The 27,963-nt window shown below is 34.0% G+C and overlaps 1 protein-coding gene across 2 annotated transcripts; it reads left to right on the top strand.

Annotated features, from left to right (window-relative positions):
• Positions 1-248: 248 nt before the first annotated feature.
• Positions 249-27,041, top strand: LOC128231964 (uncharacterized). Of its 2 annotated transcripts, none has more exons than XM_052945263.1 (21): positions 249-365; positions 6,870-7,407; positions 7,504-7,704; positions 8,151-8,225; positions 8,796-8,936; positions 12,466-12,690; positions 12,795-12,896; positions 13,351-13,572; positions 13,877-14,128; positions 14,632-14,913; positions 15,108-15,365; positions 17,188-17,406; positions 17,525-17,685; positions 17,932-18,097; positions 18,230-18,479; positions 18,945-19,141; positions 19,289-19,408; positions 19,852-19,937; positions 20,161-20,400; positions 22,918-23,136; positions 23,384-27,041. In XM_052945263.1, the coding sequence occupies exons 1-21, from the start codon at positions 351-353 to the stop codon at positions 23,417-23,419; spliced, it is 4,005 nt and encodes a 1,334-aa protein (XP_052801223.1). In that variant the 5' UTR covers positions 249-350; the 3' UTR covers positions 23,420-27,041. The 2 variants fall into 2 exon arrangements, with proteins under 2 accessions (XP_052801223.1, XP_052801224.1); XM_052945264.1 differs by lacking the exon at positions 249-365 and adding an exon at positions 3,325-3,382.
• Positions 27,042-27,963: the final 922 nt, after the last annotated feature.

Raw genomic sequence — 27,963 nt, 5'->3', positions numbered from 1 at the left:
TTCTTTCCGTGATTCTACATTCAGTTATTGCAAATTATTGCACAAGGGTAACGAATTATATAATATATTATGATACATAAGGGGCATGGCTTCGTTTTCAGAGTAACAGTATACATAAATATAGATTTACTAAATGATAATTAGAATGCTACAAGGCTATGATTTTAAACCGTGAATTGCATACCGCAACCGTATTTATAAAGTTCCAATAATATATTATGTTTAATAGTTGTACATAACCAGACACGTGACCGTAGCGTAATTGAGGCGAAACGGGAAGAAAGTTAATGGACGTGATTGTCTAAACATAGATTCTTAACGCTACCATTTTTGACTGAAACATGTTTTAGATGAGATCAGCGAAGGTGTTTAACGTTAAATTGGCTACTTAATTAATTCTTGAATGGTCTTATAATGCTTTCATTTGCATTAAAATATAATAACAGCGACTAAAGTGATCTGTGAACAGATTTAAAATCGAAAGTACATAACAATACTTTCCACAAATAACATGTACAACTAGAAAAATCACTGATGGCGTGTATCTTCATATACATATCTTAAATTTATACAATACAAATGCAAACTTAAACATTGTTGATTAATATTAATATTGTTGATATAAAAGCACTGAAATCGAAAGTAGAAATGAAAAACGCCCCAAGCTGAATGGTAGATCGTCCTCATCTCGGGCAGGTTCTATCCCTGACTACGTCCTACCAAAAATGATATAACTGCTTTCACGACCCCCCTCCTCTCTCTCTCTCTCTCTCCCTATATGAGGCCAGTAACGAAATAAACGAAGTGTGTCTCTTAAAAGGAGATTAGAAAGAAACAACATACATCAATTGAAATAAAAAATTCTTTAATTTGACGATGATATTATAATTGTGCAACTATTATGTTACTTAGTTAAATTTGTAAGTCGGTGCTGACAATTGTTGACCTCGTCACGTCCGGGTCATGTGATAAATAAACATGTTCTGAAATGCAGGGGTAATCTCAAACACTGTTACATTCAACAAAACAAAAGCTGTTGAAATAAACCACAGGCATCTGAATCATTGTTTGTCACTAAAATGTTGTTTAAAACCATTCTGGGTACATACAATGAGATAAACAACACATCTGAAGATATTTAGTGTCTTTGATATACAAAAAAGAAACAAGGTATGTAACTCAAACTTACCCGATTTCACGGTAGAGTCCAGTTTTATGCAAATTTCTCAACCAACATAAAAACAATCCATTTTTAAATAAGTGACATGGAAAGAAGGGTCAATTACCTTTAAAATGGTGTGCGATATGTTGGTATAAGTATATTGTCTTTAGACAAACAAGCATAATTCAATGTCCAATTCTTGTGTTTTTCTTTAGTCGGAAAGAGTACAGCAAATTCAGATCGTCAATTTTCCCCGTGTAAACAGTACTAAAAACAGACTTATTGAAGTTATTTTATGCTTCAGTGTACAGATAAATTAATTCTATTCCATAATATCACGAAAACCCTAACATCACAATGTTAGAAACAACTGTATCAGTCTTTAAACTAAATCCTCTTTAAATTTCGTAGGCAGCTGCCCATTTTACCCACAAGCGCCCAGATGATGTCATTGACATGTACATTTAACATCTTTGTACCGGCTTGAATGTGAGCCACACAAGCTTGAATGGGTCAAATACTCTTCTTTGGAGGTTGATCAGAAACATCTGAGAGCTGTCAGGAAAATGTCCGCCTCAAACAAAATTTTAAAGTGGATTTAATTTGAAGACTGATACGGTTGTTTTTTAAACTGTGGTGTTAGTCTTATTGTGATATAAAGGAATGGAATTAATTTATCTGTACACTGAAGCATAAAATAACTTCAATAGGTCTGTTTTTAGTACTGTTTACACGGGGAAAATTGACGATCTGAATTTGCTGTACTCTTTCCGACTAAAGAAAAACACAAGAATTGGACATTGAATTATGCTTGTTTGTCTAAAGACAATATAGTTATACCAACATATCGCACACCATTTTAAAGGTAATTGACCCTTCTTTCCATGTCACTTATTTAAAAATGGATTGTTTTTATGTTGGTTGAGAAATTTGCATAAAACTGGACTCTACCGTGAAATCGGGTAAGTTTGAGTTACATACCTTGTTTCTTTTTTGTATATCAAAGACACTAAATATCTTCAGATGTGTTGTTTATCTCATTGTATGTACCCAAAATGGTTTTAAACAACATTTTAGTGACAAACAATGATTCAGATGCCTGTGAAATAAACACTTTCAGTTTGTCTCTCAGGTAACAAAATAATAACATATCACTAGCAATTACCTTATAATTGCATTATTGCAACTACAATTTTAAACTTCCTATTTAGATTTATATAACTGGATAAATAAAATAGCTTATTAAAATATTTCTGATTATGCCTGCACAGGAACATCGATGTTTGAGCATCGATAATTATGTTCAACTTCTCTAAACACTAGGTTATGTACCGCATAATTTGTGACGTAGACATCTATTATCTTAATCATGTAGCTCACGTGACAGGCAATACTTAAGTAACATCGTGGTTTCATTTCAGGAACAGTGTGACCCTCCTCAATCATTATGAGCGCCTCCTGATCCACTGAATTTTCTAACCTCCTAAATCCCTGCGATGGCCTCCTAACCCCGTCCTCTAACATCCCTAATTAATCCCTCCGAGGGCACTTATCCTCCCACTGACCCCCCGCCCCCTCCCGCAGTCACATGGTCACTCACTGGTTAAAGTAATATAACTTAATTTAAGAATACGTTTGGTATCGGTTACCATTTCATGCACATTCTGTGGGAACTGGTCTAAAGATGGCATCCAAATCAAACACACATATATTTTATTAATGTCTTTACATTCTATATTACCTTGTTAAAGTGTTGGAGGTTTTATAAACGATGGCCTAAACATATATGCATGGTAACCATTAATAAATGATTTCTGTAGTGTGGATCTTATTTTGCTGATTTTTAGTAGCTGAAAAATAGAAATACACAGTGCTACATCAATGATAAACAAATCATTCATACAGAGCTGTCACAGGAACGTGAAAATGCCCCCAATGTTGCCTTCTTGGAATGATAACCAATTAATCAAGTTATGAATACTAGAGCTATTAAAGTTACTTACACGATATAATAAAGGACTGGCTGACGGAGCGACTAATAAAATGACTTCTATACACCTCGATACGGGGGCAAAATAAAGATAAACACTAAATAAAGTTGTTTTCAATTAAAAACTAGTGTTTTTGAAACAAATATTTACCATTGACGATATGTTTAAAGGAGCTTACCCTTAGTAGCATCGGGCACTGGAACGGTACATCTTCAGGCTTGATGATACGGTGAGAGTGCAGCCAACCGTTACATATGTCGCATTGTATCCACAGACTGTCTTTACCTAAATACATGTCCTCTTTCCATTTCATTAGACACATTTTGCACAGTCCTTATCTTTGCTTGTTTGTCACTGCTACTTGCTTCACAATTCATTCTGTTTCTTAGTGCACACTTTGGCAATTGTTTTACGTTTTGATTTTTTGTTTGATTATTTTTTTATAAAAACACACAATATTTTGCCCTTTTTTATTTTAAGCAAGAGTTTTGTCAATCATAATTACTTCAAAGACATTTTCATCATCGTGTCGTCTGATGTCTGATCGCCTGTTTGTACCTGCGGACAATTAAGAGCAGCGGGGAGGGGTATGTAGTATCTACTGCTGTTTCCAAGAATAACCATTTCTTAATTAGTTCTCTCTGTCTGTGTTGTACTTTTCCCATTTGAAACATTATTTGGTTCATTTGGCAGTCAAGTACAGTTGGGGCCATCATAGTCAGACCCTCTAAGCCGAGAATCCAGTTTGCTCTGAACCATCTGTTGTTTTCGAAGGTGCCTTATTATAAAGTTTTCTTTACACGTCAACGCAGATACAGCTTTCATGGACATCAAACCCTTAATTTACTCTCTCTCGCTCTCGCTCTCGCTCTCGCTCTCTCTCTCTCTCTCTCTCTCTCTCTTTATAGTTCAACCGTACAGATGGTGCAAAGGCACACTCTAGGGTTTCAGAGTTACCTTTGGGACGATTCTGTAGAGTTCGATACATTTTGATATAGCTTCAGAATACTTAATGTATATAACTGCTGACACTTTCCATAAGAAGTGTAACAGGCCACCCTGTTCCTGCATGCTTGACAAATGGTCAATACATTATGAGAAAGTTAGGGCATCCATCAATCCATTCCTTTTTGTGTATGCAACATTACTGTCTTCTGTAGAAACTGTGAGAGGATTATAGCCTGTAGATTTCGGATCTGGAAAACCAAAGAAATGTAGCATCATCCAGAGGCACTTCCACAGTAAATGCCAGATAGTATTTGTTTAACAGCTGTGGCATGGGTAACTTGGGTATCTCTTGCAGGTCCAATAACATTGACTTGTTGTTGCCCGCATTAAACTCTGTTTCATCCTTAAAGGTTTGTCATTTAAAAAAAATCTTACCATCCGTCAATCATGTCTTTTGTGATTTTTTAAATCTTGATATGAAAGACGTGTACCATCCAATCCAAGGTATATCATCATTAAAGGGTTAATTCGTTGTCCATGTTTGACAAGTGCTTGAATAAAATTCCCAAACTCACAAGGTCTTTATCAAATACTTCTCAGATACATTTTTTTCAAGCCAATAAAGCCCCTTCGCCAGCCAGAGTTAATACTAGAGATGGGTTCAGAAGATCTTCTCTGAAGAATAGCTGTATGACAGGTTTTAGCCTCTGGGGATTTTTCTTAGTCACATTGTGTGTTTTTTATCTCCTCACACGCAGACATTCGATATGACTTTTGCCTGCTTCACTGCTGGACATAGTCTAAGTGCATCTGCCACCCTGCGTTTCCGCTTGGGACCTATTTTCCTACCAAATAATGCAGAAAATACTATTTTAAGAAATTAACAAAATAGTATTTACACTGGCATAAGGTTAATTATTTAGTTTATAGCAATACGATTTTAATTTAGAATTATATTACAATTAAAAATAAAATTGTGTATGTCATATGCATGTTTTGTTTGACAATATTAAATATGTAATATAAATTACATTGGAAATATAAACAAAATTTAACATTGGTGAATCATGATGAGCATTAAAATATTCCTTAAACGTGGGCAAAATTGTTTTGGCAATACACATGTACGTTCATAATTTTGAGAAAGTCCCTGTATCCTAAAATGGCATAGGCTAACTAGATCAAACTATCTAGTACATTGTCAAAAAACGAGTTCAACAAAGGGAATGAACTTAAATACTCTTAATCAATAGTAAATACCTATACAATTACATGCAATATATACATGCATTCCTTACATTATGAGTACAATCATCCGTTCTCGTTACGCAATGTAAATAAAACTCGCGCTCTCGCTTATTCTGATTCGTGATTATGACTGACAACATCCGAATAGCCAAGTGATAGGAAAATATTACTGCATATTCAATCAAATGCCTGTATCGTTCTTGAATTATAAACTTTTTTTTTCTCGATATGACCCAGAAATGTCGATGACCCGACTGATTAGACTGAGAAAAGTGTTGCTTTACATCAGACACGTTAAAGCTGCACACTCACAGATTTACCATTTTTACAGCTTTTTTTATTTTTTGTCTTGGAAAGAGCATATTTGGGGGTAAATATCTGCAAACCAATGATATAAGGTTGCTGACAAAAAATCAGATCGTAGGTTTTCATATTTCCATTTGAAAATTAATGTTTTATGGCCTAAACCGTTACTAACGGTTTAAAAAAAATGCATAAAACATCAATTTTTGAACTGAAATATACACATCTGCGATCTAATTTTTTGTCAGCAGTCTTATTTAACTAGTTTCAATGGATTTTAGCAAAAATTGGGTCGTTCCAAGACAAAAAATAAAAAGTTGTCAAATGTTCAATCTGTGAGAGTGCAGCTTTAAAAGGCATCGGAACCATTTCGAAATAAAAATGAGAGTTATTTACCCTTACTCCCTTGTATCTCATACTTTCTCTTCGCTCTACTATCTCTGCTGCTACAACAAAACGATCTGTTTGGAATTACCTATCACGGGATATCCTGGGTATCACGATATGAATAGACAATAACACTGTCGGACCCCCTCTAAAATCGTCAAAGTTTACTTTTTATTTCAATATGGGAGAAAAAAGTAATAAGATACGCCCAAAATGCACCATTTCGGACTATAAACAGTTTAAATGTTCTTGGGGGAGTATCCTTAACCACCCCCACCCCGCCAATTGCAACGCATTTAACCAAATAAATTGGTTCTGAGGGAGGGCCAAGTCAAAAGATTACTCGCCCAAGTTATGCCCCATCTACATGTAACATCAAATCCTGGAGCCGCCCCTTTAACGTTCATGCATATTCATATTGAATGTAAATGTTGATTTGGCTAAAATTTTCAAGTTTTTTAGAATATGGTTAGGTACAATTTTCACGTATGATTATGTGCGCTGTTGGATAAGATTGTCAATTAAAAAACTTGCAGGTAACTTCATGCTTAATTTTAAGGGTGAATTAGTCTTTGTTGTGCATATTGTTTTCTTGAAGTTCTAATATGAATAATACTTGCTTTTCAATAATAAGAAAACAACAAAAAACATCTATCGATGACAATTTAATCATGTACGCTCTTTAACGTTGACAAGAGATAGGAAATAACTCCCTAAAATTATATATCATCTTGAATTTATTTCAATTAATGTGCAGATACTAAAGTCATGGAGCATATATTAATTTATGGAACACTCCACTATACTTTTAATTTCATACATTTTCACAGATGGAAGGCTATACGAATGAAGATGAGAATTTCACCAGACTTCTGTTGTTACTGATGAAATGTGGAACTCCGGTAGCTGTTGAATTGCTCATTGATAGAAAGAATGCGTTGTCGCCATCAACTTATAAGCCTGATCCATGGACACTGCATGAATTTCTTAAAGACAAAGAGGATAGCATCACCAAACGAATAAAAACACAACATATAATGAAACAAAAAAGCATATTAGAGAAACTCTTTCCAAAAGATCAAAACGATCTCAATCCGAACGAGTGGGATTTACCTTTGCTAATATTTGTCATAACAACATGTTGTCAAATGTCGTCAGGAGATTTCATTGTTCAACACTTGTATAAAATGAAAGAAGTGAGGAATACGCTTTGTCATACCAATCGTCCATCCATATCGACGGCTAAATATGAAACAATGAGAGACAGAGTTCATGGAGCTATTAAAGAAATTCTGAACTACATCGACAATAGCAGCTTAAGAGAAAGAATTAAGGAAGAGATGCGAAAATACAAAAAGGATGCAATAGGTGATTTTTTTAATTAACGTTCAAATGTTATTGCCTATTAGTCAGTTACATGGCTTTATTTGTTTTAATTTAAAACATAAAAATTGTGTCTTTTAGGTTCGCTGACAGCTTTCAAAACAAGTTTAGACGAATGGTTTAACCATGAAAGGCAACAAACAGACATTCTGCTTGAACTTAAAGAAGACGTTGCTAAAGTTGGCGAAAAAGTGACACAAGTTGACGAAAAAGTGACACAAGTTGACGAAAAAGTGACACAAGTTGACGTAAAAGTGGCAGAAGTTTTAAAACTTGGTGAAGGTAAGATTGAATAGTTTATACTTATGTTTTAACTCCATTAAGAACACAACTATAGTTTAACTTAAATCAATATCGAATCCTTTTTTGGATAATACAAGTGCTTGTGTTTTGAGATACCATTAGAATTGGTTGTTTTCAAAATATGTAGCTGTTTTATTTTACTAAAAAACGTCTTTTGTGTCTTCCGTAAGTAGTGTGTATACATAGCAATATAATATTAGGTAGAAGTGACGTTTAATCGTCAGTTCTAATGAAATCTTGTTGATACATGTTTAACCAATTTGCACAATTACAATATGAAATCAAACGAATGTGGAAGTGAAATTTCAATTGTAAATGTAGAAAATGAAATGTACAATGAAATAAATAATGATAATCAACGGCAAAACCAGTGTGTTGATATATTGATACAGAGATGTGTTTATATTTATGTTTTGTTTTTACAGCCCTTCAGACTATGCTTAATGTTGTTAGGATTGGGATCTGTCAGAGCGATCTTGGGAATAAGATTCCAGTCCCTGGTTGGTATCTGAAAGTCATATTTACCGCAACAATTGTCTTTGACCTTTTTAATCCTAAAGTATTTATTGGCATTTCGGCTTTAAAATCTTTTTCAAAATACCAACACAGACACTCCTGTCATATTTTAAGACTTTGCACGGCAAATTTACTACATAGAATGACGTTATTCAAGAAATAGTCATAATATAAAAGTACACATAAAACGACACATAATTTTACGTCGGTTATTTTTTTATTTAATCTAGCATAATTATATAATTTTGTTATAATAATTCTTCCAATCATCACATACAATTGATTAACAACAGCTGCTCATATTTATTTGTAACTTGATTGAGTTAAAAACAATCAATTAATGTTAACGCTTTGGAAAACAGGAATCAATTAAAAATGTTATGTTTTGACCGTTCATTGTATTCGAACACAAAATGCTGCAAATTTACAGCACACAATATGTTTGTGATTCTTTCATTATACGTGTACACACTTGGGAGTAATGTAAACATTTTCTTGTACATCCCATATGATGATAGTATTATGGTTGGAATTTGCTATAATAATTTCTGCAGTTACCAGTGCCCCGATGATAACAATCAGCAGGACCGAAGAGGTGAAGGAAGCGGCTCTTCTTTTCATAAGTGCATGGTCGGACCATTCTTCGAAAGAAGGCATACAACAGGCAATACATGAGGCGATGACGCGTATTTGGGGTGAGTAAATACAACGCCATCGATCTGTCGCCCATTAAAGCCACGTGGTATATCACCATAATATCGCAATATCTAGTATGTAAGCGTAATTGTCCTTGATTGACCTACACCTATTAATATTACTCTTCTTCTTCTTCTTCTTCTTCTTCTTCTTCTTCTTCTTCTTCTTCTTCTTTCTAATAATTATTATCTTAGTTTGTATCTTTATGAGCAATTAATATGTTGCTTTTTCAACAGCCCAGAAGTTGGTGGGGAAGAAAAAAACATACATTCTTTGGGACATGTTTTGGGGTAATAAGAGAGTTAGCAATTTTATTGGTTTTGGATGAAAAGCATTTTCAGTTTTTTCAGAAGAGAATGTCGGCAATATAACTATCTGTTGGGGTTAAAATGCGCCTGAGTGCTTTGATGTTTCTTTTCAAAAAGTAAAGAAATTCAATAAAATAATGAAAAATAGTGGATTAAATTCATTTCAAATATGCAAATTTCTTTCTTAAAATAGTTACAATCACTTCTTACCGACGAGTCATTGTTGATTGGGAAGAACTGACTAATTTAAAACACAAACATATCCATTTTGTATAAACACATTTCCTGAAAAAAATGCAAATGCAAAATTTGCTCAATTCCTAATGACAGCTACACATGTTACAACGGATATATGCATGATGCATGCTTAATATTGAACCTCAAAACTAAAGACAAAAAAAAACACAAGTTTTTGTTTCGATCCTTCGAACGACTTTTGCACTGTCAAATGCCCTTTAGAGGGACTTATTTACTGTGGCATCGATTTTTTTTTATTTTGTTGAAATTGAGTTACATTTAAAGTTAATTACTTTTATGAACAAACACCAAACAGCATCTGGTGAATACTAAATTTGGTAAAATCCAATTTCATTAAAATCATATCGTGACGTTCACTTCATTTCATTACGTTATGTCCATAGTGTACCTTAATAATGAATTGAAAGAATAGTTGAATAAATAAATTCTTGATAAATGCTTAGCTACAACAATGTTGTGTTTTGGATTCTAAGTAATAAAAAATGTAAAGTCATCTAATATGATTTACTTCACTGATTTCCCTCTTTGACAGAGTGAAAGAATAATACTTAACAAGTATATTTCCAGACTTGAAATGTAATATCATTCAAATTTTTACAAAAAAGCTTTTTTTTATCTTTACACAAATATTGCAAACACATGGAATCCAAAGATGCTTTAATCATCAACTTCAAGTAGTATTATATCTACCTATTTTCTATTCCTTAAATAAAATAAAAAAAAAGTTTGATGAAAATTTTAAATGAATATGTATTCACCTGTTCTGTTTGTGTCTAAGGATTACCATATGGATATGGTTAATACAGGAACACCTTCTTCTCAGACTTTCAGACAGCTGGACTTCCTGAATTGTTCAACTAAAAGCAATAAGTTGCCAAAAAACACACACATTCATTTCACTTCATGTCAATGTAACATTAGTTAGTAACTTATTCTGCACACAAGAACATGTACATAAAAATGTATTCTTTAAATAAGCAGTGAAATTATAATACTTGTTTTAATATAAGTGTAGGTCTATTTTTAAGAATGTATTATTGTGGACAAGTACATCAGTAACATTCATCCATGGGACAAGATTAAATACACTTGGAGAGTACTGTATTGCATTTATTAAAGTACAAATATAATGAACAGTTACACACAGGTTAAGCAGCACTTACCATCCATGATACCTGATACAGTAACTGCTAAGATATACGTCTGTTCTGTCTGGTCTGTATGTTGTAAGCCACAGTTTTTCTGTAGCCAGCCAATCAGGGCACTGCTTGCAGCGCCCTCTCATTCTGTGATCACGTTGTAGTCATGTGATCACAGCAACTGTTAAAATAATCTAAACATTATTAAAATACTCAAATGTTAACTCAACCAGGGAAGATGGCTCAGATCATATTTGTTTCAAACTCTATGAAATGACAGTGTACAAGCTTCAATCTAAGGAATTTTTAAATTAATCTACAACTGCTAGTACATACCAATAAACTCTGCTTGTACATGTATCCTGGATGGGGGTCATCTCGTTTCAAATCCTTTATGATATCTGTATTGTAGGATATCCGGTTGGGGAAGAAAACTCAAAGACTCATATTTAAACTGTAAAAATATAAAATTACATGGTTATTAATAAAATTCAGCTCATTTATTCAATAGTATCCATCTATGACTGTCATAAATTATTATCATTTACATTTATTATTACAATATATTGGCGAAATAAACACTTGGCCTTCACCAGGGCCTGGTTCACACATCAACTATGATGAGCTACAATAATTTACAATATTAAAGTAACCTACGAGGTTAAGTATGGCGGGGTAAGGCTCGAACCCACGACCGCCGGAACGCTAGCACGACGCTCTACACAACTGAGCTAACCGGGCGGCTGGTTCTTACCCACACACAATACGATTTTGTATTTACGTTTCATAATCCGGTGTTTTTATCAAACTGTTCATTCCAATAATTCTTTCCAAGCAGGCCTTACAGAGTATCTAATGCTGCAGCAGAGTCATAACATTTGTACATACGAAATGAATAAATAATGTAAAATTTTTGGTGAAAATGAAAGTGTCAGTCAACTGGACAAACAGGCAGTTCGTAAAATTTCATGGACATCAGAATAACCGTTAATATTATGGTATGAAACTATTCATATTTAATATTTTACTCACGCTTATGTATCCGCATCGTTTATAATATGTCAATAGTTCGTAAGATTATGATCATATTAGAATTGTTTTACTAAAAACAAGTTCAATTTTCTAAGACGCCATTTTGTTTTTTGGTAGTGTTAATTACGGGAATACTTCAGTAATCAATGACACGTAAAAACAGTTAAAAGAAAATACAGGATGGAAAGGAATATTTATTATAAACTTAATCCAGTAGCAATCGGTTTACATCTACAAGTGACGGATGCCGGTGTTTACCTCGTAAATAAACGGCTATTGCAGCATCTTAAAATGGTGTCCTTTTAATGGCATTTGGTATACAGAGAGAAAAGTAGTTTCGGAAGAAACCCTGAAAGTTTCATCAAAACGACACCATTCTGAGCATACGAATTTGCTATTTTTTGTAAAATTGTCATATACTCACAGCTTAATTCGGCCATGACGTTGGGAGAAAACGGTGTCTTGGTGTCTGCCTTCGGCGTAACGAGTAATTTCATTGGCTAGTGGAGAGGTCAATCTGAGGTGACCCCTTACGCGAAGTCCTCAGATCCACATAGTATTGGGGATCTGATTTTAATGAGATTGGGTAAAATCAAGCCTAAAATTATTGCAATAGCGTTACTAACACTTTTGGAGCATATTTTGTCACATATTTCAAGAAGTATTGAATAAAGATTTATGTTGAGTTACGATCGTTTTGATAAGATGGCCCAAATTTACTAATACATTTAATACCAAGGCATCAGTTATGACACTAAGCCAGCAGTTTTAATGAATTGTTTGTTTTCAAGGAACCAACGAATGTGTCGATGTCAAACTTGCTTGCGTGCTTTTTGAGATCAAGTGTCCATCCCTTGAAGCCTTAGTATCGCTTCTTGAAGACTGTGCCTCTGGAAAATTGACAACTTTTGTGAAACCTGTCGAAACGGAAATGCGAAAGGAAGATAGATGGAAGAATATCGAACTGGACGTGACATTAAACGAAACGGAATTAAAGAAAACTATCGACGATATCAGTAAGTGGTGAAAAATGATATTATCAATATAAAATGTATTTGTGATTATTGTGTTTAAAAACATACACCTTTGCATTGCCTGTCTTTGTGTATATATATTATAGTTAGCGAGGCAGAACTGATTAGGTTGGATGAAAACGCGCAATTAGATGAGCCAATGAATGAGACTACAGATTCAGCAACTGGATGCTTTGAAAACACCGATGGTAATTCTTACGACGTTTGTGTAATTTTCTTTTCGATATACGAAGTTTAAAGGAGTAGAAAAAGACTATGAGAATGGTCAGGTGGTGTTGGTGTCCACCTCGCGACAAAGAGGTTGTATGTACGATCACCACATGAGGTTCTTTCTCATGGCCTCTCAAAATGAACACGAGTATTGTTGCCCATTGTATAAAAATGGATAAGTTATCCACAGGTTATTTTTTTGCTAGTTTGCACATTTGATTGGTCATCAGTTATTATCGGATACATATTGACCAATCAATATACTTGTTGTCTTACTTTAACCATGCCAAAGAAATAAACAATTTTATAAAATTGCCTGCTGGCTTCTACCCAGGAAACAGACTCGAGAGTGATTATTTGATCTACCAACTTTCGACACAATTGGGCTAACCGAAAATGGTGAATCGTTTCGTATTGATATCTGTTTTGTAGAATTGAGAACACACGAGCAAAAACAGCTTGCATTGAACGAGATATTCACCTCATCTGATATGGACAGAAGGCAGTTGAAGAATAAAATCATCATATCTTATGCGTTACACGAGGATGTTGATGAAATCAAAATAGAGACTGCTCTGAACAGTTATTCTATTGAAAAAATAGAAACAAACGAAAAAAACAAAGTGGCTGTGATTGAATTGAAAGATTCAAATGGTATGAGTATGATAAAATTGTTTTAAACAAATCAAAACAAAAATTTACTCTTTTTATTTTACCAAATATATATATTTTTGTATATTATATTGGACAGATGCGTGTTAAAAAAAAAAAAACAGAATATACTGTACGTCTACAAAATCACATACATTTCAAAATTAAGACATTTTAAAATTTCTTGTATCGTAGTTTTGAATTATGGAAAAAGTTGTTCGCAAGTTATCATATCGAAACACACTTAACTTGTAATATTAATATGGTTATCACATATTGCTTTCACTGTCGTTCTTATATATATCAGAGGCAATGGCGATTTTACAAAAACGCCCAGTGTTGATAGACAACGGTCAAGTGCAAGTTGAAATGTTTGTTCCGGAGCCTATGCATACCGTCATGGTTGAATTTGGTACACAAGACCGAGATGACCCAGAGACAACTTTGAACGATCTGGTTGTGTATTTGGATGGAAAAACTAACTGTTACGTTTCTGAGGAAACCTCATGGTATGATCCCGGTCTGGATAAATTCTTCGTGACTTTGGATGACCCGGACGGTATGTTTGCGCCTTTTTCGCTAAGACTTCTAATACACTATGCAACTCTCATCGTTTCGGATAAAATAGGGTTATCAGTTCTGCGTTTTGAACCGGGAGGTTGTATTCGACTCGAGTGGATTTTTGCAGATTCGGATTTCACGAGGCGAGTGAAATCAAAATCTGCAAATATCCACGAGAGTCGAAAACGACATTCCGGATCAAAACGCAGTACTAATAACTCTTTTATTATATACATTACTGGTTAGATCACTTAAAAGCCACATGTTTTCATAATAAATGCCATTTTAACGACGCACTATTTTGTTTTATGACGTCATTTTAACATCGCGCAACGATACTTGTTATGACGTGACGTCACAAGAGTGGAATACGGCCGTATTGCACTGGAGTGGAATACGGACTACCGTATTCTGCGATATGTATTGCGTGTGGATTAATGATGGGTATATAATAAAATGTAATATTCCGAATGATGTACATATTTTTATTGTGTATTACAGACGTAGGCAATGTCGTTTCGAAGAGGAAACACAACATAAACGGAAGATTCGTGACTGTTTCTCGGTTTAAATACACACTGAAAAACGACCCGGAAGAAGTTGAGGAGGAGTTATTTTGTGGAAATGTTGTTAAAGTTGTCGGTGTTAAAAGTGCTGAAAGTCGAGATATAATAATGCTATACTTTGAGGACAAAGACCAGTCGGGCGGAGGCGATGTTCATGATGTTGAAAGCGATAGTGAAAATGAGGACGTCATCTATATAAGATTTAAAAGAGTAGATGGTATGATAGCTTGATATTTGTCTTGAAAAACTAATTAAATCCGAAAAGGACATTGACAATGATTGGTAACCAGTTTCATCTAACGACTGTTTGTATTTCTGAACATAAAATTAGGTCATGTTGGTGTTAATGCCAGAAATAATTAAGTGTAAACGGAAAAGACGTACTGTGTACCAACATCCATTCTGTTTTAGATGCTCAAGCGGTTGCCCGCAAAAGAAGGCATGATGTTGCAGATGCAAAGCTGTCAACAACATTACACAATATTCCACGAACACAGCGCGTTTACAAAGACAAACTGCTCATAAAATGTTTGCCGAACTTGAAGAATCTTGAAGATGGTCTTGGCATATATCTTAAGACTGTCGGGAAGTGTGTTGTAGTAAAGGGCAGTCTCGTGATGCATTGTGAGCACAAAGATATTGGGATGGTCACTACGGAACAAGAAATAGGTAAATATTATATTTGATCACATGTATTTCACTTTATCATGCCGTGCCTTGTGTAGTTTTGTTATTAGAAGCGGCCTGGAGGCCGCGTCTATAGGGATACATGTTTGCAATTGTCAATGGAGAAGTGTATACAGATACATTTTTGTTATGAAAAAAAAAAGATTTGTTAATGATATCAACTCTTATTCAACTTTACTAAAAAATTGTCGTCAATAACCGTTTGATGCGTGTAAAACTTCCAAAACGTCAAATAAAACGAATAAGCCAAATGTTTAAAACAGGAAATTAAAAAAAGTTATACTCTGTGTTTTTGTATTGACTGGTCGCCGGTCATACGAGTTCGTTATTTTAGAAATTTACTTTCTGTAAAAACGATTTATATACACGCTGTGGTAGTAAATAAGCATGTAAGAATTTACGGGCATATTGTGAATAATAGTTTAAATTATGCATTTGATAACAAATATAAGTGCCTTAACACGACATTAATTGACTATTTTAAATTTAAGTGATATAACATGGAAGTACAAAGCTTAATTCATACGATTTTACTAACAGATATAAGTTGCAATAACGAAATTAACACAATTTAAATTTAACTGATATAAAATGAAAGTTCAAGGCGTAATTCACACGATTTAAATCAAACATTAATGAATAAAAGTAGGCCGAAAAGCATCAGGCCGAAATTATATCTCGGCCGAATCGACCCGACACCAATAATTTTATCGGTGATAATGCAAGGTACCAGTCTAAATAATTTACGCATGCCGGAGACGACCGAGTAACTACGATATAGAAATTGATTAAACCGTCATAGTTCGGCTATGTCCGTGTTTATTCGGAATTTTTATATTCAAACTTTGTCAGAATGTACTCCTTGATGAAATAGCGACCGCTTGTAAAAGTTGGTCACATGGGGTCAAAAACAAGGTGACTAGGTCCAATCTGGAACACACTAGAGGTATTATGTTTGGTATAATATTCATGAAACTTAATCAGAATGTTTCATGAACATCAATAGATGTATATATTAATATTCAATAAAACCTATTCAGGCGCGTCTTTGATGCCTAACATCAACATTTGTCTCGTTTTCTTTTTGGAGTGATGCATCCGGGTTTTGTATGTGTTGACAATTAATGAATGTTTTTAACATATTTTGATTTTGTCCCCCTCCCCCACGCAAAACCGAAGGTTTCGGGTGGGATATTGTTTTGGCGTTGTCTTCCGTTCCGTCCGTCCTTCCCGCCATATGTCACATTCTTTTCTCTTGCAGGAATTATATCTTGGTAGGGATAAGACGGATAATGTTCAAACTTGGTCAGAATGTTTCCCTTGATAAAATCGACCGCTTCTAAACATGGGTCACATGGGGTCAAACACCATTAAAAATCAAATCTTTTGTTCACACTAGAGGCCCCTAGATGAAATATTAGAAAAATTGAAACTTGGTCACAAGTGATAAAGAATTAGTTCACTAGGTCAGTTTTTTGTCTTGAATCAAATCATGGGGTCAAAACTAGGTCAAATCTTGTGAATAAACAACGAGGCAATATATCTGGTTCTATATTTATTAAACTTTATCAGATTGTTTACCTTTATTAAATCTTTGACTAGTTTAAACTAGGTCACATGTGGTCAGAAAATATGTCATCAGGTCAAATCTTCGCAAAATCATGTCCGGAACCATATAGTTGTATTGTTTGGTCGGACTCTGTTCAATGTGTGATCAGATTCTTCCCCTTTATGTTTTCCATTCCATCTACTTCGCCTAATCAGGAATCGGATATCAATTCAACGAATGTACTTGTTACTGTAGATTTTGATCGCTTGAAAGACAAATGTAAGGAAAGGAAATTGGCTGGTAAGAAATTACGATGTTCGAGTGTACCGATGACGAAGACAATCCTAGTGGCATCCACAAATGAATGGAGAGTACGGCGAATTTTGAAAAGCAAGCAGTTTAGCCTTGAAGGGCAAATTGACACTATTGCAGAATATTCGAATGTTTGCGCTGTGTCATTCAAAGATCATGACAGTAAGTAAATTCTGTATATTTAAAAGGTTCTTTCCTTTGAGAAACAATGGTAACTCAACTATACACATCGTTTACTAAAACAAAAACCATGAAGCTTCTTTGTATCTTCAATTCATAGGTGTTGAAATAGTGTTGAAAAAGGGACTTACGTTGGGAAAGCAACAACTGAGGGTGACTCGGTATTTCGAATGCATCGGTAAAGGTGAAGATGGCACTGTATTACCAAAGCAAACACCACCTGCCAAGGAAAAGAGCTTATTTTTGCCTTCGACAAGCACTGTATGATACCATTAACATTAAATAACATCAACATCAGCAAGTTTATAGTTTATTTTAAAACTATGATTGAAACAAGTTGAAATATTAATGATTTAAAAAATTACTACTTTGTCTTTCATTAGGCTGTGTTTTGAATGTTTTAAGAATAGCATACAGAAAAAGAACAATGCTTTTTTTTGTAAACAAGTGCCTGTACAATGTCCATATGATCGCATTTTATGTGTTTTCTTTCTCCTAAATCGGAAGGTTCCACCTTTTGGACTCCCCTTATATTGTCACACAACGTTCAACAGTACAAGAATATACGCCTATCATGGCGACATTACCACGTTATCGGTAGACGTAATTGTCAACCCCTCCGATTCCCGCTTGACGATGCTAGGACTGCTTGGGAAAGAAATTGAAAATCGTGGTAAAAATTGCAATTCGTCTGATATAATGTGGTTGTTGATGTGTCCGGTAAAAAGGGTGTTTCATGAAGTTAGAAGAAATGTTCAAAAGTTAAGCTTTCACGACCATTTTCTAATTTTGTTGGTTTTCTTAGGAGGACGTGATGTTGTCGAGGAATGCAAAATTCGTGTCCTCGAGGGACCGATGGCATCAACTGATGTATTTGTCTCGAATGGTGGAAAGTTAAAAGCTGCGAAAATAGCCCACATTGTGACCCCGCAGTGGGAAGGTCTACCGGAGGATGAAAGAAGCATTCTTAGCGAAATTGTGACGAACGTTTTGATTACCGCCTCGAAAACTTTTAAGAAAATTGCATTCCCAGCGGTTGGATGTGGTGTAGGAAAGTAAATATATATATATATATATATATATATATATATATATATATATATATATATATATATATATAAAAGTGTATCTAGACTTTAATTTGTTTGATATGTTCCGTGAGACATGTTGATCTAATGTATAGCTAACGTTTAAATTAAAGATTATTCGTGTTGGTAAGTAAGCTGCGGTAACAGGACACAATGCGAATGAGTCAACGAGAACAATATTTGTGTCGCCTTATTTTCTTTAAACCCTAGAGCCTTTCAGTGGTTAAACTGATTTGAATCGTTTCCGTGAATTTCCTTGCTTTATAGCAAATAATACAGGGCAAATATTAAACCTTTCGTCAATCATTTATTTGATGTTTTATTGAACACGAATAGTAATTTATAAACTAATGTTTAACCATAACCATTTAAGAATATTCCTATCGATAAAGAGCCGGCCTCAATTTTCAATATTGCATATGTTTTTGCAAGGTTTCCAAAAAAAATCGCAACACAAGAAATAGTCAGCGCAGCGAAGAAATATCTACAGGAGAACAAAGAAACTCCGCTGACAGATTTATACTTCTGCGACACAAACCAGGAAACGGTTGGCTACTTTACGAATGCTATGCAAAAGGAGTTTAGTGAAGGAATTGTCGAAACAGCAGCTACTGGACAACAACGGTTTCGTAAGTATACACTACATAATTATAATTAATATTGTTAATTTGGATACCGTGATGCAATTGTATTACAATGTGTAGTATGTCATTCTATGTATTATGTCAGTGTATTGTGTCATAATGCTTTTTTTAAAATAAATTATCTGTGCACAGAGCACTCGTTCCCAGAGATGACACACGGCGATATTCTAGAACCAACCCGTCATACACACCCATCGAGAGAAAAGCGCACTACGATGATTGATTCTCCAACCAGAATCGAAAGACCTGCAGATATGTTACAATAGTTACAAAATTGATATATAAGTGTTTACGCCATCATCATATACATGTATACATTGCAATAGCGATCGGAATTTTGAAAGACGTTCAATATCATATCCTTGATTCCTTTAATAGGCAAACTAGTTCTTGTTCTGAACCGTGCAAATGTTTTACCAGATCAAGTATTTAACGATATAGACGCGGTTACTTCGGTGGCCCAACTTTAAGTGCGCCCACTCTACCCCGATACCAAAATATATTGACGTTAAATGTGGTGAAAAAGTTGGCTTAACTAATAAATAAGAATGGTTATTTTAGTGTATTCTATTCATATATTTTATATAATTGTCATAAAAACGTTGGCACTTAATTCACAATAGAGATCATGGTAAGAGAAGTTGCACCAAAAACAGAAAACTCCCGTGACTGATCAGCCTCTTTTGTTTCAGCACGACAAAGACGTTCAAAAGTATGTTCTTCTACACAAATCGGAGGCATAACGATTAATCTTGTAACGGAAGAACTGGCAAAATTTGAAGTAAGGAAGTCATATTAACTTTATTTGTTTCAGAGCAGATGCATTTAGCACAGTGATATCAAAAATAACTCTACACAATTTTATATTTAACTCTTTTATTCTTTTTATTGAATATCGAGTTTTATCGAATTTGATTATTGTCACTGCAGTTGAAACAATAAATTTAAGAACAGTTAATACTTATATATGTATATTATACAGTGAAATGTATTTAATGTTCAAGGCTGACGTTCTGGTGAATTCTACCTCACCGAACCTACAGTTAAAATCTGGAGGTGGGGTTTCAGCCAGCATTAGCAAAGAGGCTGGACCTGCAATAGAGGATGAAATACGAAGAAAATATCCGGGCGGAATTGAAGTGCTTGAATTTGCAGAGACGTCTGGATATCGTTTGAAATGCAAGAAAGTTTATCATGGCTCTGTGATCAAGTATAATACGGAATCGGAATACAGACCCGAAGAGGTAATCTAGTACTAACAAAATAAATGTAAACATGTATAATTGATTCATTAAAGATGCAGTCTTACTCCCAAATAAGATTTTCCACAATCAATACAATTCTTTTAATATATCAAAAAGGATGAAAACATATCGGAAATAATAGTTCTTGTAAAGGATCCAGAGGTTAATTTGAAAGGTGCAGAAAACACGGTATTTCTACCTTATGAGGCGATAGTTCATCACAGTAAATCTTTTATCACTATCAATCATTTAATATTTTTTGCGTTTTCAGCTATTAAATACATGAACAGAACAGAACAGACAGTTTATTAGACTTATACAATAGTATATCGTCTTAATACATAATAGTATATACAAATCAATGCCACGTGTCTAAACATTATAGTTTTCAAAAGAAATAATTTCCATGACTTCAAACAGTAGAACTAATATTTATGAATAATAAATAGACCATAGATCAAAAGAACTAATTAAATAAATTCATTCAATCAAACCTAATATGTATGAGTAATAAATAGTATATAGATCAATTTTTAACATAGGCAGTCAGGAAAAAAAACATAAAGTTAAGTCACGATGTTAATTAATGTATTTCTAATAACAAATACCTCTTTCATATATTTACAAACATTTATAACCTAAGAGAGGTGTAGTCTGGAACATAATCAATATCATCATATACAGTGTTTACATTATCATGTACAATAAAATCACATTTATTACCAACCTGCTATTTAAATCGCCAGCAATATATACCTTGCCAATTTCAGAAAAAATATGTTATATCATTTTCTAGAATATCGAATAGATCAACATTTATAGTATTATATACAGGAGAGTCAGCTCCCCAAATAAAGCTTGCACATATATACACATCTTCTTCAGTATGAAAGAAATTATGGTCTAGTTTTAGCCAAATAATAGAATCATAATGGTTTCTGACAATTTGAATACCGTTTTCTAAATGCTCCTTAAAATAAACTAAAACATCACCGCTGCTTCTACGAGCGTTTCGATGTTGAAATTTTCTATAATAATGTTTTGAAATATAACCATTTAGATCAATGTTACTAGATGAGTTTGTCCATGTTTCATATAAAATACAAATATCATGTGAACTAATAATATCAATAAAATCAGAAGAACTCTTTTTACAATCAGTTAGTCCATGTACGTTCCATGATAAAACCGAAACCTCACTGCCTTCGTGACCCTACGCACGTACTGCGGTTCCGTCGACGTAGAGGGTGTCGTAGGCCAGGTACGCGCGCTTCCCCTGCCGCCTCGCCTCCTTCATCTTCGGAACTAGTACTCTCCTCTTCTGAATTACATCCGGCGGAAACTGTTCGAAAACACGAAACACGGTCCCATCCAGCTGTTTCCACGATTTCCTAACCATTTCTCTGTCCTTGAAAAAGTGAACTTGGCCACAATGTTCCTGATCTTCCCCGTCACCGGCGCGCCTGGTGACCGATGCACCCGCTCAAACCGGATGCTCTCGGCCATCTCGAGGGCGATCTTGAAGGCGTCCTGTAGATGTTGGCGTAGCTTCCTCTCCGTGGCTTCCGCCGTCTCACTCCCGCTGGTGTTATCCTCGGGCACCCCAGTGAACACTAAGTTATTTCTCATAGATTGTGACTGTAGATATGAAACGTCGTCACGTAGGGTGTTTCTCTCCTTCTCGAGTCGCTGCATCCTCTCCGCCACTTCCGCCGCGTGTATGTCCGCCCCGTCCACTTCGTCCTCCAGACGGGTCACCCGCTCGTCCACCTTCTTCACCCGATCATCAAGGGCTAGCCAAAGTTTTGTAACTTCCTTCTCAAAATTAACCATCCTTTTCTCGATCGATTCAATGGCCCCCAACTTTTTCTCAACAGTTTGTAGCCTACCACTCATAGATGTTAATAAGTTCATTAGATCCCGGTTGGTAGGTTCTGGGTTGTTTTCCGCCATGGTAAAGGGTTCCTCACTTGCAGTTTGCACAAAAACACTACTGTCCAAGTTATCCTCCGCATATAATACAGAATTAGTCCTGCTAAGTACTTCACTTACTGGAAGTTCACTGTAATCCGAGCCCCCGGACGGGCCTCTTTGTTTACATATTTTCCGACTGTTGGTTTCATTGTCACTACTATTTCTATCTTTCCTCTTCTTATTTTTCGATTTAGTCATTATATTTCATTGTGAATGTGTTCCAACCACTAAACTACATTAAATCCACCATTCAACTAATTTTATAAAGCTTTTATTCTTAATTAATTCCAAAATTATTTCCACATTCAAAATTCGAGTGTTCGCGCCTAGATCACGTGACTATTACATGGTTACAAACTTGTTATCAGTCATTAATATTTTCCATACATGCATTAATTATTAAGTAGTTAAAGATATATCACTCAAAAATTATGTTTGTTATACATGTGTATGTATTGATTTTGAATAAGCGTGTCACTTTAATTTGACTTACTTACCAGTGACATTCCACTGTTTTGATGATATGTGGATTGAATATTTCAGACCTTGACAATGCTTATGACCCAATGTCTTGAGAGAGCGAACCTGAGTTACAAATCGATAGCTTTTCCTGCGATCGGTACTGGTAACCAAGGGTTTCCTAAACATGTAGTTGCTCGTGTGATGTTCGCTGCCGTTGAAAGGTTCGCTCGTGAAAACCCAGAGCCTGTTCTCAACGTGGTATCGTTTGTGATATTACCAGGCGATAAAACTACTTTTCAGGTGATACATAAATCGAGGTTAACGAATTATATGACCTTTATGCAATGTATTTGTGACCTACATTTAATATCCATATAGCTTTATGGGAATTTAGAATGACTAGAACCTGTTGATTTTGTTACTCTTTCAGATATTTTGTTCGTTTGTTGTTGTTGTTTTTTCTGTGTTTTTTTATTTATTAGCTATTTTTTATTACAAGTGAAACTAGTAGTAGAGTAAATGTGTTGATATTGTTTTTTTTTTTCAGGCATTCCAAGCAGAAATGTTAAATAGGAAAGAATAGAAATGCACTCAACCGTGACTTCATGCGCGTCTGCATTGTCAGACAAACGAGGATTATTTGTAATTTACAGCAAAACAAACATTGTCGCATCGTCACTGTAGTTTCGATTGCAGTATTATACTGTTGTCCTTTTGGTTATGGGCATGTCGTGATCTTCTCGTTTTGTGTCCCTGTATCTAATTAGCGGTATCAGGGTATTGTAATTTAACGTCTCTATGTTGGTCATGATTAGGTTTAATTGATCGCCACAATACATAGTTTGGTCGTTTAATTGTTTTAGCTCTGTATTTCGACAAAAACAAAACAATGTGTGATAGTCTTGGTGACATTGCTGTCCTCCAGAAACATTTCCCTACGCCATCACTAAAAATACAATATGTTTACATGTTACCAGTAACAACAGGCAAATACGTAGCAAATGTCATGTCTCTGTCTTACCGTGCTAATGTTTTTTTGTACATCTGAAGATCGAACGTTATGATCAGATGTTTCATTTATAGAAATATAAAATAAAATTTTAGGTTGGGCTTTTTATTAATCAATAGTGCTACGAGTGTTCTTTAAAAGTGTATGTCTTATGGTTAATATGCAAACCACAACAAAAACACAAAATCCCTTTGTTTTAGCCCCCCCCCCCCCCCCCCAATAAAAAAATTGCCTTTTATACAAATACCTTCAAACAAATATCTTAAACCGCCCGTTTAACCTACGCTTGGTATATGTTAAAGGTGCTGAAGCATTTTATGTTTAATTCATTTCTTATAATAGATGTCCGCACCGAAAGCACGTTCTTGAGACCATGACATATTAAACTAAAGGTTTCCACAACCAAAATCTAGTCTAAATAATTGAAATTCAATCACTATTTTTCATTCGTGTTTTGTTCGGAAATAACAATACCTCCTTATTTTTGGGAGCTTGGTAATTGCCAAGTAACAGGAAACTGCATTTTCTACGCTACCAACATAAACAAGATCTTATCATTGAAATAATAACTATTTTGGTTATCTGCATGCACGTTTTTCTTCTAATTTCATTGTGCCGACGTGATGCTATGCATCAACTATTTTCTTGTACTTAATTGAACAGCTTTAAACATCTTGCTTTTTTTCCTTTTATCATGAATAAAACTCCGTAAATATCGGACAATACTTCAAAGACGGGTTTTAATCGAATTGACAATGCAATTTGAATTCTAAAATAAAGGACATTCTTACCTCATTGAACATTTAAAATAGTGACTAGTGTGTATGAGATATACTACTAATTAAATTACTTTCTCAATACTCCTTCCACAAAATAATGATATTGCGGGAAGAAAGACTGGAGAAATATGTAACAGTAAAAGTGAAGGGTAAAATGGCAGCTCATCGTCACATAACACAAATATAAAACAGAAATATAGAATACACACACACACAATCAATCAAAATATACATAGTTACATTAATTATTACGCGTTTTAAATGATTTTTGTATCATAAATCAGTGTACCCATGTGATGTTACTTTTTTATTTGATTATATATATATTGATTATATATATAAGAACTTTTCGAAGTACCCTCATATTTACTAAAATACTTCTTGTGACCAGATATAACTGTTTCTCCTTTTCATTACGTTTATCAAGATTGCATTCTTTAATAACGTTTTGCAAATAATTAGAATTCTATATTGTTAGTAGAATGTAAAACTTTTTATTATACTATATACCATTTATTGTAATGTTTTATTTGTTTGATATTGTGAGCTTTTGCATTGTATTCTTCAATGTATTGATCCTTGTCATATTTACCTTAATCAACCAAATAATCTGTTAAAAGTGACACTCGTATTTAAAATCAATACATACACATGTATAACAAACATAAATTTTGAGTGATTAAGCTTTATTTGCTTACTAAATAATGTATTCATGGAAAATATTATTAACTGATAACAAGATTGTAACCTGTGAATTTATAGCTGAAAACGCACAAATATTAAATGTCTCACGGGTCCGCAGAAATTTACAATGATCAACTATCGTCTCATAACGTAGAAATACCGTGTTTCTGCACCTTTCCTTTAAATTAAACACATGTATCTTTCATAAGAACCATTGTTTTCTATATTTATTCAACCTTTTCGGTAAATTTAAAGTGACACTCTTATTCAAAATCAATACATACATATGTAAAAACATACATACATTTTGAGTGATACACCCTCAAGTACTTACTAAATAATGGAAAATATTAATTACTATAAACAATATTATAACCATGTATTTAGTAGCAGAAAGTGCAAAAATATTTAATGACTGGTGAATGCTTAACTATTTACCGCGATCTACTATGGTCTCATAAGGTAGCAATACCGTGTTTTCTGCACATTTCTTTTAAATTAAACTCGGTATGCTTCATAAGAACTATTGTTTTCGACATTTGTTCATCCTTTTTGGTATATTTAAACAATGTGTTAAATGTGTTAAATCTTATGTGGGGGTAATAGTGCATCTTTAAACAATTGTCTTCATTGTGGTTCATCTTAATTGGAAGTAAGAGTGCATCGTGAAGTATATACATTCGATAAATAAATGTTCCATATGAGGAAATACCTGTCTTGGTTTGCATGACATAGTCCAATTAAACTTATTTTCAAGTGATAAATAACGATCCCTATCTTGTTGTTTAAATAGTGTAATATACTTGTATGACCAACTTGTTTTTTTGTTTTGTTTTTATTATTATTATTTCATTTGTGTATTTTTTTAATATAATGGTTTTGAATATATCAACATTTTGAATCCAACTATAAAGCCGTCTAGAATCCGTTTTCGTTCAATAATGTGTTTAATTCTAGAAGTAAAATTGAATTTAAAGAAAATCTGTAGAAATGGTTATTATTCACGACAAACATGTTGTCTTCCCTAGTTCAATTCAATAATTTATTTCTTCAATACTGAAGATATATGAATAAGCTGGATTAATATTTTTTTTTATAAATGACTGCACACTGTTTTTTGTAACTTATTCGACATGTGTTAGAGATTTATGTTAATAAGGCATCAAACTAAGTGTTAACAGTTAATGTTTATAAACGACCAAGATTTTAGAGAAACAGAAAATGAAAATGTGATGATTTCTACTGATTGATAAAAAAATCGTCCTTATCGATTTGTTAAGTTGCTCTTTTTATTATAAGTAGTATTGTTATTTTCATGCGTATATTAGTATAAGTATTAGTTTTATCAAAGGTATTAGTAATTTGGATATAGTGTGTATTAATACAATTTGATTTAAGCAGGTACACGTTAAATATGAAATAAAATGAAAAAACGTAAGCGTTTTTCCTGTAAACCAATTGTTTTTTTTGGAAGATGTTAAAAGTAACCTCTTAAGACGAATACACTTAAATATGACAAACGTAGGGCAATTTAATGTACATGTTTTTTTACAATACTGTGCCTTACTTGTTGCAATATGGGAACAGCTTTCACAATGAATTCTCTAAATTACCTTGGTTATGTTATAGTTTGGAAATTGAAAAGGTCTGCTACTATACCATTGTTTTTTTTTGCATCGTATGTAAAATAAAACGCTTCACCTTTTGTTATAAGGTATTTGCCATATAAGATTTGTTGTTGTTGTTGTTTTTTCACCCAGAAGTACGTGCAGAGGAAGTGGATATCGCCTTCAGACGGATGAGGAAATTGCTCTGCATTATCATCACCATCATCGTCATAATCAACAACAACAGCATAATCATTATCATCAACACCACCAGCAGCAGCATCAAAGCCATCACCACGATCATTATGAAACGACATAAAAGTGGGTTTTATTGTTCGTGCATAAAAAGCAAAAACATTTTATAAACTTATATTCAACATACATTTTGTTTTGCTTTAAATTATGCAAACGCAATTGCAACTACGATCTTGGACATTTTTGTATCCAAAATCAATAAAAAAAAAAGAGCAACTAACAAAAGAAGCACTATCACTGGAAAAAACGCGTTTTTACACAATGTTCTTGATAAAATATGTACACTGATGGAATAAAAGATAATGACTATATCCGAAATAGCATTGATTTTGTTCTATATTACATGACAGCATGCCCCGAGAAAACCATATTAGTCCTACTAGCTCCGTGTCATTATCAGGATACACAGTACAAATTTCGTTAACAGGGATGATAAAGAAATTCCAAATCCACAGTTCGGATTCGAGTATGAGGGTTTTATGCCTCAAGCATGGTTAAAATCCTAACACCTCTGTTGAAATTGGTTGCAAAGTCATATATATCAAGTTCATGGAAGATTTTTATAATTGTTATGCAAATGTCCGGCAAAAGTAAACTCAATAAATCTATGAAATTCTGGAATTTAAATCTCTGATTGCTGATTTCAGAATTAGTTATATTCCTGAATTTTATCAACCCTGTGATATCACCACAACAAATTGTCTCGTCAAATTCACGGATAGTGGCTATTTCTAATGCTGAACATTAACTTTCACATACATGCACCACCTCATCGTTGGATACCCTCGACACA

Source organism: Mya arenaria, chromosome 4, assembly GCF_026914265.1.
Source record: "Mya arenaria isolate MELC-2E11 chromosome 4, ASM2691426v1".
Lineage (NCBI taxonomy): Eukaryota > Metazoa > Mollusca > Bivalvia > Myida > Myidae > Mya > Mya arenaria.
The sequence above is the reverse complement of the archived record's forward strand: the minus strand, read 5'-3'. Positions and strand labels throughout refer to the sequence as shown.